The 20,181-nt window shown below is 46.2% G+C and overlaps 2 protein-coding genes across 7 annotated transcripts in view; one reads left to right on the forward strand and one right to left on the reverse strand.

Moving 5' to 3' along the window:
* LOC123770855 (agrin) overlaps positions 1-20,181 on the reverse strand; it is a 419,139-nt gene that overhangs the window by 383,807 nt on the left and 15,151 nt on the right. The gene's annotated exons all lie outside the window — the stretch shown is intronic.
* Positions 1,927-20,181, forward strand: part of LOC138353194 (anti-sigma-I factor RsgI2-like) — a 31,109-nt gene continuing 12,854 nt past the window's right edge. The window contains exons 1-3 of the mRNA XM_069306071.1: positions 1,927-1,986; positions 8,814-8,934; positions 16,173-16,319. Coding sequence (XP_069162172.1) covers positions 1,927-1,986; positions 8,814-8,934; positions 16,173-16,319 — 328 coding nt within the window. The remainder of the gene's footprint in view (positions 1,987-8,813; positions 8,935-16,172; positions 16,320-20,181) is intronic.

The following is a 20,181-nucleotide window of genomic DNA, read 5'->3' on the forward strand; positions in this document are numbered from 1 at the left end:
CAATAAACGCCCCCTCTGATATTTTTTTTCCTCAACACACCTCTGTGCAAAATCCAAACTGTGATACTTTACACAACTTTCTGTGTGTCGTCAATGGTTCACTCTCCAGACTGAACACACCATCACCACAACCACCATCACTACCACCATCACCACCACCACCATCACCACTACCACCACCATCACCACTATACCACCATCACCACCACTACCACTACCAAACCCGTCCTCCTAATAGAGCGTCGCATTTTGACGTATACTCTACCTAAGGCCTAAAAACGCCGTATTAGAAAACGGACTAGTGGAAATGACATACTGACCCGATTTTTGTTGTGGGTCCTCTGGAAGATTAAGGATTAGGCGCACTTTAGTACCACAGTTTGTCGACGTTGGGGGAACCTTAACAGGAAGTCTAGCTCACCAACCACCACCATAACTACCACGTCTCTCAAGCTAACAAGTCAATAACTACTCCACTGACTTAATTATCCCCCTTCAAGAACTTGTTTTGAAAACTTAACAAACCCAAGTGTACCAATTATCACCTTCGTCAATGCTCGAGTCTGATTGGATGACCTCAATGATACAACCTCGTTCAAAGGCGGGCCAATCACCGCACAGTTTTGCCTTGTTCGCTCCCAACTCCGAACTGACCTTGTTTAGCTTGGTAAGTAGGGAAGGGAACTATCAGGGGGGAAAGCGCCAAGCCATTACGACTATATAGCCCTTGGAAGGGGTCAGGATAAGGATTTGGGATGGGACGGGGTGGGGGCAGGAATGGTGTCCAACCACTTAGACGGTCGGGGATTGAACGCCGACCTGCATGAGCTTGATAAGTAACAAGCTATAATCCGTTGACCAGACCACACACTAGAAGGTGAAGGGACGACGACGTTTCGATCCGTCCTGGACCAATTCTCAAGTCGACTGTGATTGAGCGAAACGTCGTCGTCCCTTCACTTTCGACTGTGTGGTTTGGTCAACATATTTCAGCCACGTTATTGTGACTCCTCGTCTGCACAAACTATAATGCTAAGCATACAACTCATTATCAATGAGTTGTATGCTAAAGATAATGAGCTTCACCTACATTATGATAAACACGGGGAGTAGAAAATGGTGAGAGAAAATCAAGAGAAAAAGGAGACAAAATGAGGTACGTATATATGAGGAAGGAAACGGAACAGGAGTGTGAGGGAGTAAAGGCAGGATAAAGGAGGGAGGTAAAATAAAATGATGAATTGGTCGAGGCGAAAGGATGATTCATGCTGAAACCAGATGACCTGTAACAGTGACCTGTAACGGTGATCTGTAACAGATACACTACCATAGACAGGTACACTACAATAGAGTTTCACTACAATAGAGCTGCACTACAGTAGGCGGATGCACTACAATAGACAGGTGCAGGAACAAGATGAGCTTAGCTGTGTGTAAATCTCACCTGAACCCTGAATAGTGGATAATGCAAAAATTATATTCAATTCATTTATCTTCCATTATATGTGACTCCCTTACTAACCATCACCCTTACTTCTTCCCCTCAACCCTTTCAACTTCTCCCTCAATTCCCCCCCCCCCTCAACTCCCACTCTTGCAATCTCTTCATCTCATCTCTTGCTCCCAGCATCCACCCCACCTCCTCATCTTCTAGAAAGTCCTTATATTCCAGTCCCCTCCTATCTAAGCCCACCCTCCCTGGCCATCTAGCAACTCCACCTTCCAAGCCTCCTCCTGCCCCAGTAAATCTCTCTCTCTCTCTCTCTCTCTCTCTCTCTCTCTCTCTCTCTCTCTCTCTCTCTCTCTCTCTCTCTCTCTCTCTCTCTCTTTCATCCCACTAAGTTTAGTGTGTCGACATTGAACAGTTTTTCAAGTTCCTTTTTATAGTTAAGCAAGTGTAGAATGTACACTTGGTATGGTACAAGAATGTACCATACCAAGGGTATGGTACAAGAATGTACCATACCCTTTAAGCTCTCCATGAAGGTGAGTGCTGGAACACCTGGCAGAATGAAGAATGACAAAACACACACACACACACACACGCGCACACACACACACACACACACACACACACACACACACACACACACACACACACACACACACACACACACGCACACTACTGCATGCCACCTTGCAATCAATATTGACACGGCCAGAGTCCATCCCGACACTCCTGACTTGGAGCTCAGACGTCACCTGGTCCACCTTACATTCCACCAGCTGCAGCAGCTGGAGGAACCCCCAGCTGCTCCAGCAGGTCACACCAACAGCTTCGGGGGAATTGACAGCTGGATACACCACAGCTGGTCGAGGGAACTGACAGATGGACACGCTACCAGCTAACGGATATTCACATAACTTGGGGAAACTGGTGGCTGGCCTCGACACACGCACACGCACACACACACGCGCACACACACACACACACACACACACACACACACACACACACACACACACACACACACACACACACACACACACACACACACACACTATTTACTCTAAAGCCTATACAATCACAGAGCTATACAATTCAATTTATAAATCCTTTTTCTATAACTGGGAATACTTCAGGGGGGAGGGAGGGTGGGAAGGGTTAAGGGAGACAGGGAGGGTGGGAAGGTTTAAGGGAGAGAGGGAGAGGGAGGGAAGGTTTAAGGGAGAGAGCGAGGGGGAGGGAAGGTTCGCTGGAAGAAATGCTACCGACAATCAATACAGACGGAAGGCCAGGTACCAAGCATACTCATACTAAACAAAGGACAGGAACGTTTTGGCATGAACCCCATACACACACCACACTTGCCTCTCAGTCTCGTATCTCCACAACCATCCCCCTTGGAATATAGTTTAAAACATAATGTCTGAAGTCCTTTACGTGTGATTGAATACACACACCATTCATCTACCTGGAGTTCTCGTAGCTCTAAAGTGCGCTTAATGCACCTTAAACTCACTCGCTCAGTTCCCCCCTCTTACACGTCGTTATCGTAATGTAAGCGTACCCTCCATTTTCACTTATCGTCTCCGATTGCTGCTACGATATCCAATATCAGGTGGATGGTTCTGGGCCCCAGAGAAGACGGCTGCTTAGTGAAGGAGTTTATGGGATGATCTCCGCTACCTTCCTAATATGTGGCCGTTCCAGCCTTTTCCCTTTTGCTTTCTTTCTATCCACCTTGCTTTCTTTCCTCCCTTTTCCTCCTTTCTTGCTAGAGAGATCGACTGGGCCACATCACGTACTTAGGATGCTTCAAGAGTGTGTGTGTGGTGACCCAGCTCGTCCTCCTAACGTTTAAAAAGTCAAGAAAATGGTTAATATAAACTATTCTCTCCTAACCTAACATCTAGACGAAGTCAGAGGACCTAAAACAGAAAATGGAACAGTACGTCGCCAGCCGCTTAACATTTTCTAGTGCGACGAATTTTTAAAAGCCTTTAATTACGCTTACGAGCGAAAAGCGACGTTCTTAAGTGTGTGGGAACTTCCGGGTTGTTAGGGCCTTGAGGTGAGTGATTAAGTATGTCCTCTTAATCACCTATCTTCTGCCCTCATGGTTCATCAGGAGTGGTTGGGCTATTTGGATGGCAGTTAGATGCATTTGATCACCTCATTCCGAGTTTATCGTGGTGAAGCTACGAGCCACACACAAGTCTACCCTCATCCATCTACGAGCCACACACAAGTCTACCCTCATCCATCTACGAGCCACACACATCTACCCTCATCCATCTACGAGCCACACACGTCTACCCTCATCCATCTACGAGCCACACACATGTCTACCCTCATCCATCTACGAGCCACACACAAGTCTACCCTCATATACCTACGAGACACACACGTCTACCCTCATCCATCTATGAGCCACACACATGTCTACCCTCATCCATCTACGAGCCACACACAAGTCTACCCTCATCCATCTACGAGCCACACACACATCTACCCTTATCCATCTACGAGCCACTGACCCCCCTCCCCCCCCCCCCGCCCACATACCCAGCTACGAGCCACTAGGAGCCTAAACGAGCCATCAACGTGACCTGGTGTTCCCGCACCACCTTCCTCCAACTACCACAAAGTCTATTTAGGCATGAAATTACTTGCAGATTCTCGACTTAAGCGAACAAGGAGATAAAGGATTGTTGGATACGCGTTTAGAACCCCCTCCTTTGCTGCCCCTTTCTTTCTTTCTTCCTCTTCCCCCTCATTATCTCCCTCTCTCTCTCTCTCTCTCTCTCTCTCTCTCTCTCTCTCTCTCTCTCTCTCTCTCTCTCTCTCTCTCTCTCTCTCTCTCTCACCAGGGCCAGCAACGTATAATATTCTTTTCCAAGAAAAGTTAATTTATACTTGAGCTTCAAGGTATTAATATTCCTTCTCTCCCCTTTCCCTTTGCTCTCTCACCCTCCCTCCTCTGCTCTCACCCTCTCCTCCTGCTCTCACCCTCCCCCCCCCTGCTCTCCCCCTCCCCTTGCTCTCACCCTCTCCCCCTCCCCCTGCTCTCACCCTCCCCCCCTGCTCTCCCCCTCCCCCTGCTCTCACCCTCCCCCCCTGCTCTCACCCTCCCCCCTGCTCTCACCCTCCCCCCCCTGCTCTCACCCTCCCCCTGCTCTCACCCTCTCCTCCTGCTCTCACCCTCCCCCCTGCTCTCACCCTCCCTCCCCCCTGCTCTCACCCTCCCCCCTCTGCTCTCACCCTCCCCCTGCTCTCACCCTCTCCCCCCTGCTCTCACCCTCCCCCTGCTCTCACCCTCCCCCTGCTCTCACCCTCCCCCCCTGCTCTCCCCCTCCCCTGCTCTCACCTCCCCCCTGCTCTCACCATCCCCCCCTGCTCTCACCCTCCCCCTGCTCTCACCCTCTCCCCCCTGCTCTCACCCTCCCCCTGCTCTCACCCTCCCCCCCTGCTCTCCCCCTCCCCTGCTCTCACCTCCCCCCTGCTCTCACCATCCCCCCCTGCTCTCACCCTCCCCCTGCTCTCACCCTCTCCCCCCTGCTCTCACCCTCCCCCTGCTCTCACCCTCCCCCTGCTCTCACCCTCCCCCTGCTCTCACCCTCTCCCCTGAGGAGCTTATGAGAGATAGGGAATATTGGGCTTCTCTTCTCATATTTTACTACTACTCTCTTATTACGCCTTACTCTCTCTCTCTCTCTCTCTCTCTCTCTCTCTCTCTCTTCTCTTTAAAGTAATTCAAGGCTTCATTAGAGATGTCATCGCTACTCGTAATAGAACAGCAAGCCAGGACCTGTTATACCCCACATCAACTCATCTAAAGTCACACTCTTAGAAATGTATTTCATGAGCTAATTATCTATTTCTACTTGGAACAAACTTTATTTGGTGTCAAAATAGAATCATTTTCAGTAACGTGAATGAAGCTGTATCCAACTGAGGGGTCGACTGACAGCTGGATTACAAGGACAGTGAAACTAAGCTATCTAACTCCTCAGATAATAGACAATTGATCTATGCAAGAAGCGAGGCCTGTCCAAACAGATGCAAAAACACATCAAAGTTTAACAAACAGCCAAGCGACAAACAAAGGAAAAAACACTTATCAAACACACAAAGAAAAAACTGAACATATATATTGAAGCTTTAGGCTTGAAGCTTTGATTAAAAGTTCACTCCGGTTTCACTCGGTATTTCCTGTGGGAAAATCAGTTGCAAAATAAATAAATATCAGTTTTAATCAACTGATTTTCCCACAGGAAATAGCACCGAGGCCTAGAGCGAGAGCCTAGGCCAACAGGCTGATGAGACGAGAGGGCTTGAAGAGCAGATGAGAATCATCAGGAACAGGATGATAAGGTATGAATAGCGGCTGATGAAAAGGGGGAAGGGAGGAATTAACGATTCCCCCTCCCCAATCTGTTCTCCCCCTCCACTGTTCTGTGTTCTATTCATTCACAATCGCATTAACGATTGGGAATGAACTTGCAATAACCAGTGTTAGCAGCATTAAGGTCAGGTGGTCATTACAATAGCCGGCCAATGACGAAGGCGGAGCCCAGGAACTGATTCTCACGCTACAAACATACACGCATACATATGAAAAAGAGTACTGGGAAGACGGGACACCACGAGCGCAGCTCTCATCCTGTAACTATAGCTAAGGAAATTACATTTAGGTAATTACACATGCACGCGCGCGCGTACACACACACGCACACCCACGCACACCCACACCCCCACCACACACACACACACACACACACACACACACACACACACACACACACACACACACACACACACACACACACACACACACACACACACACCCACACACACCTGGAGCACTGGAGGAGGGAGTGATGGAGTGGGGGAGGAGGGGTCAGCAACACTGGATTATCGACAATGTATCTCTGACCTTTTGCCTAACAGCAATAGCCAGGTTGACCAGGAAACTCCCACACTCACTACCTCATACCTCCCTCGGCTAGTTACCACCACCCCCTAACTACCCATCAACCATAACTACTCCCCCCCCCCACAACCACCCACATCACTCCACATAACAAGACAATTGTACCGTCACTCACAGTAACGCACCAGGTGACTGTCACTCACAGTAACGCACCAGGTGACCATCACTCACAGTAACGCACCAGGTGGTGACCGTCACTCACAGTAACGCACCAGGTGACCATCACTCACAGTAACGCACCAGGTGACCATCACTCACAGTAACGCACCAGGTGACTGTCACTCACAGTAACGCACCAGGTGACTGTCACTCACAGTAACGCACCAGGTGACCATCACTCACAGTAACGCACCAGGTGACCGTCACTCACAGTAACGCACCAGGTGACCGTCACTCACAGTAACGCACCAGGTGACCATCACTCACAGTAACGCACCAGGTGACTGTCACTCACAGTAACGCACCAGGTGACTGTCACTCACAGTAACGCACCAGGTGACCATCACTCACAGTAACGCACCAGGTGACCATCACTCACAGTAACGCACCAGGTGGTGACCGTCACTCACAGTAACGCACCAGGTGACCATCACTCACAGTAACGCACCAGGTGACCATCACTCACAGTAACGCACCAGGTGACCATCACTCACAGTAACGCACCAGGTGACTGTCACTCACAGTAACGCACCAGGTGACCATCACTCACAGTAACGCACCAGGTGGTGACCGTCACTCACAGTAACGCACCAGGTGACCATCACTCACAGTAACGCACCAGGTGACCATCACTCACAGTAACGCACCAGGTGACTGTCACTCACAGTAACGCACCAGGTGACTGTCACTCACAGTAACGCACCAGGTGACCATCACTCACAGTAACGCACCAGGTGACCATCACTCACAGTAACGCACCAGGTGACCGTCACTCACAGTAACGCACCAGGTGACCGTCACTCACAGTAACGCACCAGGTGACTGTCACTCACAGTAACGCACCAGGTAACTATGTTTTGATGAATAAAATAATCATAAAAAATAATAAAATAATTGTAAAATGAAATAAAAAAAATAGAATATAATCAAATTATTATAAAATAAAAGACTAAAATAATTATAAAATAAAATATAATAAAATCATAAAATAGATTATAACAATTATTATAAAATAAAATTTAATAAAATATAAAATAAAATAAAATATTTAATAAAATATAAAATAAAATAAAATATTTAATAAAATATAAAATTTACAAAATAATTATGGGAATATAATAAATAATAACATTATGTCTAATTTATGAAAATATTACTATAGGTTTAATTTGTAAAATATATTATTCATAATATTATTATTACACACCAACTATTATTTAAATTTATTATTTTTATTATTCATTTGATTATACATTATGATACCCATAGAGATTATAGATAGTTGCAGCAGACATTATACATAATCTCTAAAAATAGATTATATATAAATCGATTAGATTAGATTATTATAAGCATCTAATCTAATTAGATTATATTAGTATAATCATCTAATCTAATTAGATTAGATCATTATAGAATCGATTAGAATAGATTATATATAAAATAGATTATATATAATCTCCTTAAAAAACACGTTTTAAAGTTAATGTTTTTAAACCAGTCGATCTCGTGTTTTTTCCCCGTTTGGGAAAGAATGTCAAATTCATATTGTGTTGGAAAAAATGTAATATCGATTGGTAAACACTTCGCATCGTTCTCCCGCGCTTTCAGCATGGTTGGGTCGTTATTCATCCGGGCATCAGCGAGGCCCAATAGGCGTCCACCGGCCGATCAAACCCTATATTGGGTTTTAATTGGGTGGTACCACCGAGCTCTCAGAAATAGGGCGCCATTTTTCGACGTTCCGTCCCCTCTGGATACGAGTGATATTCGCCTGTTTGTTTACATCCTCGCTGGTCACGTGGTGGTGGGTAAATACTTACCTGTGTGTGTGTGTGGTTAAGAGCAGGGGGGACAGCTTCAGCTCCTGGTCTCCGTCATTCAGTCTCTGGTCGTGCACTGCAGTTGCTCATCTCTAGTATGATAGGAACTCATCCTCATCTAGTATGAGGATGAGTTGGATTTGTTGGTGGGGATTTCACACTAGAACAAGGCCTAGCCTTGTTGTAAACAGGTATATGACGTGTTTACAAGGCTTCCTTTTGCCCAAACACTAGACCAATGTTGGCCAGCATCGCAGGTGCCGCTGATGATCTCATGTTGATGTTTGAAACGTTTGATTTAAAGATACAAAAATAAAAACAAGTATTGTGAACATAACTGGGTACTGAGGCCAACAGTTCTTCCAAAACTGACATTTTATAAAATGGCAGTCAGGCCACGTCACCTAAGATAGTGAAGACCACGCCCCCTAAGATAGTGGAGACCACGCCCCCTAAGACAGTGGAGACCACGCCCCCTAAGACATTGAAGACCACGCCCCCTAAGGTAGACACCAGTAGGTGTTAACCAGAATGCCCATCTCCACTACAGAATAATAAACCCCTATTGACCTCGTTCTCTCCTAAGTGTCCTCCACGACAGCCCTTTCTTATTACTCCTCCATCCAGGTCGTCCTCCAAGTCTTCGAAGCACCTCCTTCAAGTACCAGTGTCTATCTCCCTTAATTTGGGCTTCAAGTGTCTTAAAAAGGGATTTTACCACACTAAGATCATTACCCCCGACTGCTATCAGACCTCTTCTCTTCCCACTGTGGTTCTGACTCCCTTGGGAGGGAATTTATCACCCATTTTTCCAACCATTATTTGGTCTTTTAACATGTTAATTTATTCTTGGCTTCCAACAACCATTAAATTCTTTATATGGTATTATTACCCATTCTTTCTTCCTCTCATAGTTGGGTTATCTCGTCATCTTGCTCCCTATCTTTATTATCTCGTTTCTGGTTCTCACGTTATTAACGCTTGCTCCATTCCGTTCTTCCTTTCCACAAGGTCCATTTGCTTTTAACATGGTGTGGTCGCAGCCTCGTCCATTTACAGATTAAAGCCAGGGTTAGCCAGGGCCATTTCTTCCAAGTTGGCCTCCAAGGAGCCAGACGATCCTCCCTAAGGAGAGAGAGAGAGAGAGAGAGAGAGAGAGAGAGAGAGAGAGAGAGAGAGAGAGAGAGAGAGAGAGAGAGAGGGAGAGGGAGAGAGAGAGAGAGAGAGAGAGAGAGAGAGAGAGAGAGAGAGAGAGAGAGAGAGAGAGAGAGAGAGAGAGAGGGAGAGAGAGAGAGAGAGAGAGAGAGAGAGAGAGAGAGAGAGAGAGAGAGAGAGAGAGAGAGAGAGAGAGAGAGAGAGAGAGAGAGGGGGGGGGGGAGAGGGAGAGAGCAGAGTTCATCTTTAACACAAAATGATAAATTGATACGAATATTTACCATAAAAGAACACAACGTTCAAATAAATACATGGAAAGCAGAGCGCCAATACTCAAGAGGTTGATTTCGGGGCTCAACGTCCCCGAGGCCCGGTCCTCGACCAGGCATCCTTGTTGCTAGACTGGTCAACCTGGCTGTTGGATGCGGTTGCTCGGAACCTGACGTATGAATCACAGCCTGGTTGATCAAGAATCCTTTGAAGGTGTTTATCAAGTTCTCTCTTGAACAAGTGTGTGAAATAAATACATAAAAGACCCAACGAGATATTAAAAGTACTACAAAAGTACTCATTCTAAATAAGTAGATAATTCAAATGAACTAATCGAGTAGATAGTAGATACCATCTACGATTAAAACCAAATGTGAAATGAAAAATTATTTTCGAGAGACAGTTCTCTAGACGATCGCGCAGCTGGAGAGACTGGGGTCCAAGAGCTGAAGCTTGGTCCAGCAGCCAGCAATAGGTGGTATCACGACTACACGCGTCTACACCAACAAGATAATAAGGCTCAAATTACGACTAAGTTAGTGGGAGCGAAGCCAAGATATCATATTACTCTGGGAGTCTTTCCAGACTGACTGACAGACGAGACGAGGGCTGACAGTACACCCCGGAGCCTTCCCAGACTGACTGACAGACAGGCGAGGGCTGACAGTACACCCCGGAGCCTTCCCAGACTGACTGACTGACTGACAGGCGAGGGCTGACAGTACACCCCGGAGCCTTCCCAGACTGACTGACAGACAGGCGAGGGCTGACAGTACACCCCGGAGCCTTCCCAGACTGACTGACTGACTGACAGGCGAGGGCTGACAGTACACCCCGGAGCCTTCCCAGACTGACTGACTGACTGACAGGCGAGGGCTGACAGTACACCCCGGAGCCTTCCCAGACTGACTGACTGACTGACAGGCGAGGGCTGACAGTACACCCCGGAGCCTTCCCAGACTGACTGACTGACTGACAGGCGAGGGCTGACAGTACACCCCGGAGCCTTCCCAGACTGACTGACAGACGAGACGAGGGCTGACAGTACACCCCGGAGCCTTCCCAGACTGACTGACAGACGAGACGAGGGCTGACAGTACACCCCGGAGCCTTCCCAGACTGACTGACAGACGAGACGAGGGCTGACAGTACAGCCCGGAGCCTTCCCAGACTGACTGACAGACAAGACGAGGGCTGACAGTACAGCCCGGAGCCTTCCCAGACTGACTGACAGACGAGACGAGGGCTGACAGTACAGCCCGGAGCCTTCCCAGACTGACTGTCTGACAGGCGAGGGCTGACAGTACACCCTGGAGCCTTCCCAGACTGACTGACAGACAAGACGAGGGCTGACAGTACAGCCCGGAGCCTTCCCAGACTGACTGACAGACAAGACGAGGGCTGACAGTACAGCCCGGAGCCTTCCCAGACTGACTGACAGACGAGACGAGGGCTGACATTACACCCCGGAGCCTTCCCAGACTGACTGACAGACAGACGAGGGCTGACATTACACCCCGGAGCCTTCCCAGACTGACTGACTGACAGGCGAGGGCTGACAGTACACCCCGGAGCCTTCCCAGACTGACTGACAGACAGACGAGGGCTGACAGTCCACAACTGACAGAACCAGAGACTCGACGGAAGACGTATCCAGCCAAACGGACCTATATGACCTAAGCACTTGGTTTACCTATATATAATATACCACAACTCTCCCAATTCACGAGTTTACACTCCACAGCTTCTCCCCACCCCCCAGTCTACACCCCACAACCCCCCCCCCTCCAGTCTACACCCCACAACCCCCCCCTCCAGTCTACACCCCCCCCCCCACCACTCAATATTCTACACTAGAGCACACTGACACTAAATCTCCCTCCTCCTCCCCCCCCCCTAGCCTAGCCATTCCTATCCTTCTACATCACTATCCGCTCCACTTCCATACGTCCTATCTATCTCTCCCTCTCCTCGCACCTCTCTCTCTCTCTCTCTCTCTCTCTCTCTCTCTCTCTCTCTCTCTCTCTCTCTCTCTCTCTCTCCCTCTCTCATCGCACTGGTGTGGTTTATTTCTCGCATCCTTTTAATTTCAATCCGGATTGATGGCCGGTTATTCGACCTCTTCTTATGGCGAGTGGAACACCGGACACTACACAGCTGCCTTCAACCGGACACTGGTGACACTGTCCACTGTTGACTACTGTTGCTCGCCCTACTGTTGACTACTGTTGTGCCCTACAGAATATTCAATCCGTCTCACCCCTCCCTCCATTTTCTCTCTCTCAAATTTATTTTCTAATTGGTTTTGGTGATGCTTAAGACATTGCAAGTAGTAAGGGCAGTTATCCTACATCAGCTCATCTGAATCAATCCCAATATTTAGTTATAATCACATTAGGTACTTAGCTAATCATGGTAAGTTATAATCATATTATAATCACGTTATAATCATATTATAATCATGGTCGGATAGCGTGATATCACGCGTGTTTCAGCCTGCTCTTAGAGAGGAGAGGCCGCTCAGGGGAGTGGATTGAGAACGACTACGTAATTAGTACTTTTATCTATTCTGATCTGCATTGTTAGGTTAAGGTATGACTAGGCTTGGTTTCATTACATTTGGTTATGTTAATATGGTGTGTTATTAATAACGTGAAATATGGAAATTCAAGAACTATTTTAGTGTTCCCGAGAATTCTGTTTACAGAAAACCCAAATTCTTGGAAGGAAATCTTTTCAGCCTTACCTTATTTTAAAGAAGTAATTTAAGAATGAAAGCCATCCAGGAGGGTGGTGCAGAGTTAGGACCGAACTCTCTCTCTCTCTAAGTCCGGCATTCCCCGTTCCCATGTCTTCAAGAAACTGTAAATCAGAGCCCAAACGCATATATATTCGCAGCCAATCCTGCCTCGCTTGTAAACACTTCAGAACACCAACAAGGAAGCCAAGCAAGTTCTTATTTTGGTTCGTTGGAGATTTTCCTGCAATATTTCTTCTTTTTTCGCTCTTTCGTATTCTCTCCTCTATGATCTTTATTATCTTCCGCCATGTATACTCCGTCTGTCTGTATATGCATATGTCAATTATTTTCCATAGGCCTATATTCTATTGCATCTGTCAGCCTGCTTGAGTGCTTAGGGCAATTGCCTGTCGTCTTATCTATGTTTGTGTGTGTGTGTGGTGTGTGTGTGTGTGTGTGTGTGTGTGTGTGTGTGTGTGTGTGTGTGTATGTGTGTGTGTGTGTGTGTGTGTGTGTGTGTGTGTGTGTGTGTTTTGACAGCTTACATACGTATTTAGCTATATTCCTATGTATGCCTGTGTGTGTATATCTCTAGAAATGTACTTGGTGTGTATCTACACACACACACACACACACACACACACACACACACACACACACACACACACACACACAGTTATATGGTTGCACGTTTGCTTCTTTCTCCACATCTGTTGAAGCATGTACAATGTCACGTTATCATACATACATACTCTGTCCCCTCAAATACTGCTCCCTTTGTCCTCCTATAAACTACTACTAAAAAGTCTTATCCACAACTACTCCCAAATGTCTCCTCTACAACTCATCACAAATATCTCCCCCAACACTGCCCAAAATCATCATCAATCATCATCTCTCTTTGCAACTTACAAGATCACCTTCCCCTAACATTGCACGGGGCCTGACAGCTCTTGCCCTCCCCCCCCCAAAGAACTCACAACCCCACCTCCAAATCATTTTCCATATTGCATTATCATTTGCCAGGGAAAAGAAAAATAAACATTTAACCTCTATAAAACAAATTCACTCACATTTTTGTTTTAAATTACAAAAGCATGTTACCATGAGCGAATGAATTCATGACATACGTGAGCATTTGTTTTTTAACTACAATAGTCTCCCATTCTGGGAAAAATAGTGAGAAATAAAATAGGGAATATATTCCTTGACGCACAGATCAGCAAGTTAGCTAGAGTGAAACTCAAAATTTAAACTGGTATAAAACTAAACAACCGTAATATATATATTATATATATATATATACATATATACGTTGTACCTAGTAGCCAGAACGTCGTACTCGGCCTGCTATGCAAGGCCCGATTTGTCTAATAAGCCAAGTTTTGATGAATTAATATATTTTCTCTAATTGTTTTCTTATGGAATGATAAAGCTACCCATTTCGTTATGTATGAGGTCATTTTTTATTTATTGCAGTTAAAATTAACGTAGATATGTGACCGAACCTAACCAACCCTACCTAACCAAACCTAACCTAACCTAACCTAACCTAACCTAACCAACCCTACCTAACCTAACCTAACCTATCTTTAGAGGTTAGGTTAGGTAGCCGAAAAAGTTAGGTTAGGTTAGGTAGGTTAGGTAGTCGAAAAACAATTAATTCATGAAAACTTGGCTTATTAGGCAAGTCGGGCCTTGCATATTAGGGGCCGAGAAGTGCGTTCTGGCTACTAGGTACGACATATATATATATATATATATATATATATATATATATATATATATATATATATATATATATATATATATATATATATATATATATATATATATATATGTGTGTGTGTGTGTGTGTAGGGAGTGGAGAAAGAATAGTAGTAAGAGGAGGAATACTAGTCTTAGTCTAATAAATCAGACTATGGCCACACCTACAGGTCAGTGAGCAAGGCAAAATAAAAACGTAAAATTTACATTTGTGAGAGATAGGTCGAGTATGTAATTATCACAAGGTAGCACCCTAGTCAGACACACACACAGGGGGGGGGGGTCTGGTAGCTGAGCAGACAGCGCGCAGGACTCGTAATTCTGTGGCCCGGGTTCGATTCCCGGACTAGGCAGAAACAAATGGGCAAAGTTTCTTTCACCCTGATGCCCCCAGTTACCTAGCAGTAAATAGGTACCTGGGAGTTAGACAGCTGCTACGGAGCTGCTTCCTGGGTGTGTGTGGGGGGGGGGTGAGAGGGGGGGTGGAAATTAGTTATTTGTTACTAACAGTTGATTGACAGTTGAGAGGCGGGACCAAAGAGCCAAAGCTCAACCCCCCTGCAAGCACAACTAGGTGAGTATACACCGTGGCTACAGCTGGTGTATACGATAATACAGGAGAAATACACTCCAGGTTTTAACACGTAAAAACCAGAGAGAGAAATACATGTTGCGAACGCAATAGTAGTTAATAATATTGTTATTCTAGTCATGTACCTCTCTGTCTGTCTGTCTGTCTGTCTGTCTGTCTGTCTGTCTGTCTCTCTCTCTCTCTCTCTCTCTCTCTCTCTCTCTCTCTCTCTCTCTCTCTCTCTCTCTCTCTCTCTCTCTCTCTCTCTCTCTCCATCTCTCTCTCTCTCTCTCTCTCTCTCTCTCTCTCTCTCTCTCTCTCTCTCTCTCTCTCTCAAAAGAAGTTACAAACATATTTATTTTACGTAATTCATTACACCTGTTCTCCGTAACACCCCCCCCCCCCACACTCGACAGGTAATAACACACATCAACAATTATAATCAATAACCTACACGCCCGGGGCAAACATAATCTAGCCAGTTTACACAGTTTTGAAATAAAGAGCCACGCGATGCTCTCCTGTCCAGCTCTCCCCCCCCCCCCAATGTAAATATTTACAGGCGTCTAATTTACATAATGGACGCCCCAAACAAAGGGGCGGATATGATGGCATCCTAGGAATTCCCTTACCAACAATGGGGTCTTGTTACCATTTAGTAGCTAACGTGAATTGGAGATATTTTTCTATGTTATAATTATGTATGTATCTGTGTACCAGGGGATGGGAGGGGGGGGGGGAGGGAGGATGCAAAGGTTGCTCCCTTGTGAGCATATATGACTTCTATGTTAACTTGTTTACTGATAAGAGTAAATTATAAGCTGGAGATTGGTCTCTGTGTCTCTCTCTCTGTCTGTCTCTCTTTTTCTCTCTCTCACACAAACACTTACTCATACACACACCGTCCGAGTGCTAATAGCTCGATTCTGCAGATACACATAGTAAATACACATTCAAACATAGACACACATGGCTACTAAAGTTTAACTCGGGAAAGGGTAAAGTAATGAAATTAGGCGAAGGGAGCAAAAGGCTGAGCACAAGGTACCATCTGGGAGGTGAAATCTTGCAAGAGTCAAATAGAGAGAAAGATCTGGGGGTTAATATCACACCGAACCTGTCCCCAGAAGCCAACATCAAAAGGATATTATCAGCGGCATATGCTAGATTGGCCAACATCAGATCTGCCTTTAGAAACTTGTGTAATTCAGAACATTGCATACTACTTACGTTAGACCAATGCTATGCAGCTCCAACTTGGTGTCCAGACATACTTAAACACAAGACAAAGTTAGAGAAGATTCAGCGGTATGCCACTAGGCTAGTACCAGAACTGAGAGGAATGAGCTACGAGGAAAATCTACGGGAGATAAACCTCACGTCCCTGGAAGACAAAAGTATGTAGACATGATAACCACCTACAAAATTCTCAGTTGAATTGACAGGATTGACAAAGACAAACTATTTAGCACGGATGGAAGACTAACAAGGGGATAAATGTAGAAACTTAGTACCCAAATGAGCCACAGAGACATTAGAAAGATTTTTTTCAGTGCCAGAAATGTTAACAGATGCACTAGGCAGTGATGTGGTGGAGGCTGACTCCATACACAGTTTCAAAAGTGGATGTGATAGAGCTCAGTAGGCTCAGGAACCTGTTCACCAATTGATTGACAGTTGAGAGGCGGGACCAAAGAGCCGAAGCTCAACCCACGCAATCACAACTAGATGAGTACACACTGAAGATTTTAATGTGCTTCCCTGGAAAGTTCTTTATCTATTATAATTTCTCTTCTAAATGATTTTTCTTAAACTTGTTCTTTGCATCTGGAATTTTTTGTTTTTTGAGGGGCGATAGATGGCAGTATTTACATACAGATTCGTCTGAATATCAGTGAGAGCTTGGCCGTGTATCCAGCAGCAGGCCCCCTACCTGCTGAAAGCAGCAGGACACCGTTTCCGCGTTACGTGGGAGATGAGGACCAAGAACCTTGACCGCTTGTAAACAGCTTCAAAGAGGTGGAGGAGCACTCAGCTTCAAGCAACAACTCAACCATTTTCCGCGGGCACTATATTATTGTTTATCATTCATGTTTCTCTGGTCTACAAAAGTAAGAAATGCCAAGAAAACCAAACAATGCATTAAACCAAACAGAGAGAGAGGGAGAGAGGGAGAGAGGGAGAGAGAGAGAGGGAGAGAGAGAGAGGGAGAGACAGAGAGAGAGAGAGAGAGAGAGAGAGAGAGAGAGAGAGAGAGAGAGAGAGAGAGAGAGAGAGAGAGAGAGAGAGAGAGAGAGAGAGAGAGAGAGAGAGAGAGGAGAGAGAGAGGAGAGAGAGAGAGGGGAGAGAGAGAGGAGAGAGAGAGGAGAGAGAGAGAGGAGAGAGAGAGAGGAGAGAGAGACAGAGAGAGGAGAGAGAGACAGAGAGAGGAGAGAGAGACAGAGAGAGACAGAGAGAGACAGAGAGAGACAGAGAGAGACAGAGAGAGACAGAGAGAGAGAGAGAGAGAGAGAGAGAGAGAGAGAGAGAGAGAGAGAGAGAGAGAGAGAGAGAGAGAGAGAGAGAGAGAGAGAGAGAGAGAGAGAGAGAGAGCGCGGACCGTAATAAGGATCAACTTGACTATGGGGGGCGCCAACTGGCAGTTTGACTAGGCTAATAACAACAAACACACTTTAGAAGGTTGGTATTAAGGGTGCAAAAAAATACAATTTAAGCTCTTGGACAAACGGGGCTCGAACGCCGTTTCTACAAGAAGCGAGTCGACGTGTCACACCAAGTATCACCCCAACCTATCCTCCTACCTAGAACGTCGCTTTTCGCACGTATGCGTTACTAAGGCCAAAAATCGTCGTACTAGAAAAATGGAAGCGGGTCGCGAAAGTGACTTATAGTCCCGTTTTCTGTTTTGGGTCCTCTGGCTTAGTCTGTTAGGTTAGGAGACGACAATTTATATTATCAGTTTTCTTAACGTTTTGAAACCTTAGAAGGGGCTGATCACCCAGTGTGTGAGTGCGTTGTGAACATGCGCAGTTGCGAACATGCGCAGTTAAACATGCGCAGTTGTGAACATGCGCAGTTGCGAACATGCGCAGTTAAACATGCGCAGTTGCGAACATGCGCAGTTAAACATGCGCAGTTGTGAACATGCGCAGTTGTGAACATGCGCAGTTGTAAACATGCGCAGTTGTGAACATGCGCAGTTACCCCTTAACAGGATGACCCCTCTCTCCTCTCCACCTGTCTGATGAGAAGTTGACAGCAGAACCGCAGCGCCAGGACGTATTGAAAAAAAAACGTAAGATAGAGAAGATAGAGATCTCTCAAAAGATAGAGAACCAACGACCATTCGACGATAATACGACGTAATAATGGTCCAAGGCGGACCGAAACGTCTTCGCTTCACCATCTTCTGAGTCGTGGTTCGGTCATTATATCTTAAGGCAGGTTATTGTGACTCATCGGTTGTATAAGGAAGGCATTAGGTGAGAGATTTATCCCACCGCAGTCTCCGGCTTGATGATTGGGAGAGGACTGGTGGATACTTTGTAAGGTACTTCGTAGGGCACAATGGAATGGTGAATTGTGGCGCCCTGAAGATGTCGTGGTGTGTGTGTGTGTGTGTGTGTGTGTGTGTGTGTGTGTGTGTGTGTGTGTGTGTGTACTCACCTATTTGTGCTTGCAGGATCGAGCATTGACTCTTGGATCCCTTGGATCTTGTGTGTGTGTGTGGGCGCTATATCAGATAGTATCAGTATCAGGTAAGTAATTGTACCACATTTACAATTAATAATGTAGTAGTAGTATAAGCATGATAACCAATTTAGCCGGCTAGCGTAAGTCACCTGGATACTTACAATATTTAAGGTGATAAATAGGGTGTCTGGTGAGAATTCCTAATCGAAGATAAATGTGTCTACACCCCATTACAGACCATCTTGAAGTCTCCATTAGAGCCAGCAGACACACACACCCTTGTCCCCCCAGTCCCTAGGTCTGTCCCTCGTCAAAGCACATTAATCCATGACCTTAGCCAGCCAGGGGCACTCCTTGTGACCCCTGACCCCTGGTCTACACTACACAGCCTCGCATCAACCTCTCACACCTGCCCATATTCCTTTAATGCTCCCTAAGCACACTCCAATATTCCTTTAATCCTCCCTAATCACACCGCTTCATAATCCTAGCCCCAGTCGCTATCCCCCCCCCTCCTCTTCTTGAACGAGCAGCTATTTAAACAACACGTGAGGTGATTGTGTTTTCAAGTTACAGCCCCGCTCCTGTGCCAGGTAAGTCCACAACGGGCTCACCATAGCCCGTGCTACTTGCAACTTTTAGTTCCCAGTAGCTGAATCTAAAAACAACAACAACGTGATTGTGTTTTACGGGTTATTCATGCCCGTGTCACCTCTTGGGTGGCTTAAGCCACGCCTCACTCTTCAATAATCGTCAGACCTATACATATATACTTGTCGACACAGCTGCTTCGATCTGGGATTCGAACTCCGGTCCCGGCTGCATTCTGAGGACAAGAATTAGCACATAACTCTGCCTACCTCTCGATAAGATTAAACTCATTAACATGGGTTAGGCAGACTGAGAGTTCGTAAGTTCGGCCAGACCTTCTTGGTGTGGTGTTACGGCCCGCGACACTCACATCTCTGGCTGTGTGGGGGGCACGTCTCTCTGTCTGTCTGTCTGTCTGAGTGGAAAGATGGATGCCAGGTTTTTGCTTGGATTTATAGGTGATGAATTTACTCACCTGTGTTGGCGGGTAATGAATTCTCATTACTCATCCTCGACACTAATAATACTAGTGGAAATCTCGTTAACTATATTACAAATGTTTAAAAGATCGACGAACAAACTATAGTTTCTCTTACTATTTGAGTCAGATTTAATACAACTATATTCACCCCAGGGGTTATCTTGAAATGTTATCTTGAGATTATTTCGGGGCTTTAGTGTCCCTACGGCCCGGTCCTCGCCCAGGCCTCCACCCCCAGGAAGCAGCCCGTGACGGCTGACTAGCACCCAGGTACCTATTTTACTGCTAGGTAACAGGGGCATAGGGTGAAAGAAACTCTACCCATTGTTTCTCGCCGGCGCCCGGGATCGACCCCGGGACCACAGGATCATATGTCCAGCGTGCTGTCCGCTCGGCCCTTATCCACCTCCCGGGGTAGATAAAGCTATATCCCAAGTTGCAAATCTTTTACCCTGTGGCAGAGCCGACTAGACCTCGTGCCTGGGGAGCATCCA

Source organism: Procambarus clarkii, chromosome 56 (genome assembly GCF_040958095.1).
Source record: "Procambarus clarkii isolate CNS0578487 chromosome 56, FALCON_Pclarkii_2.0, whole genome shotgun sequence".
Lineage (NCBI taxonomy): Eukaryota > Metazoa > Arthropoda > Malacostraca > Decapoda > Cambaridae > Procambarus > Procambarus clarkii.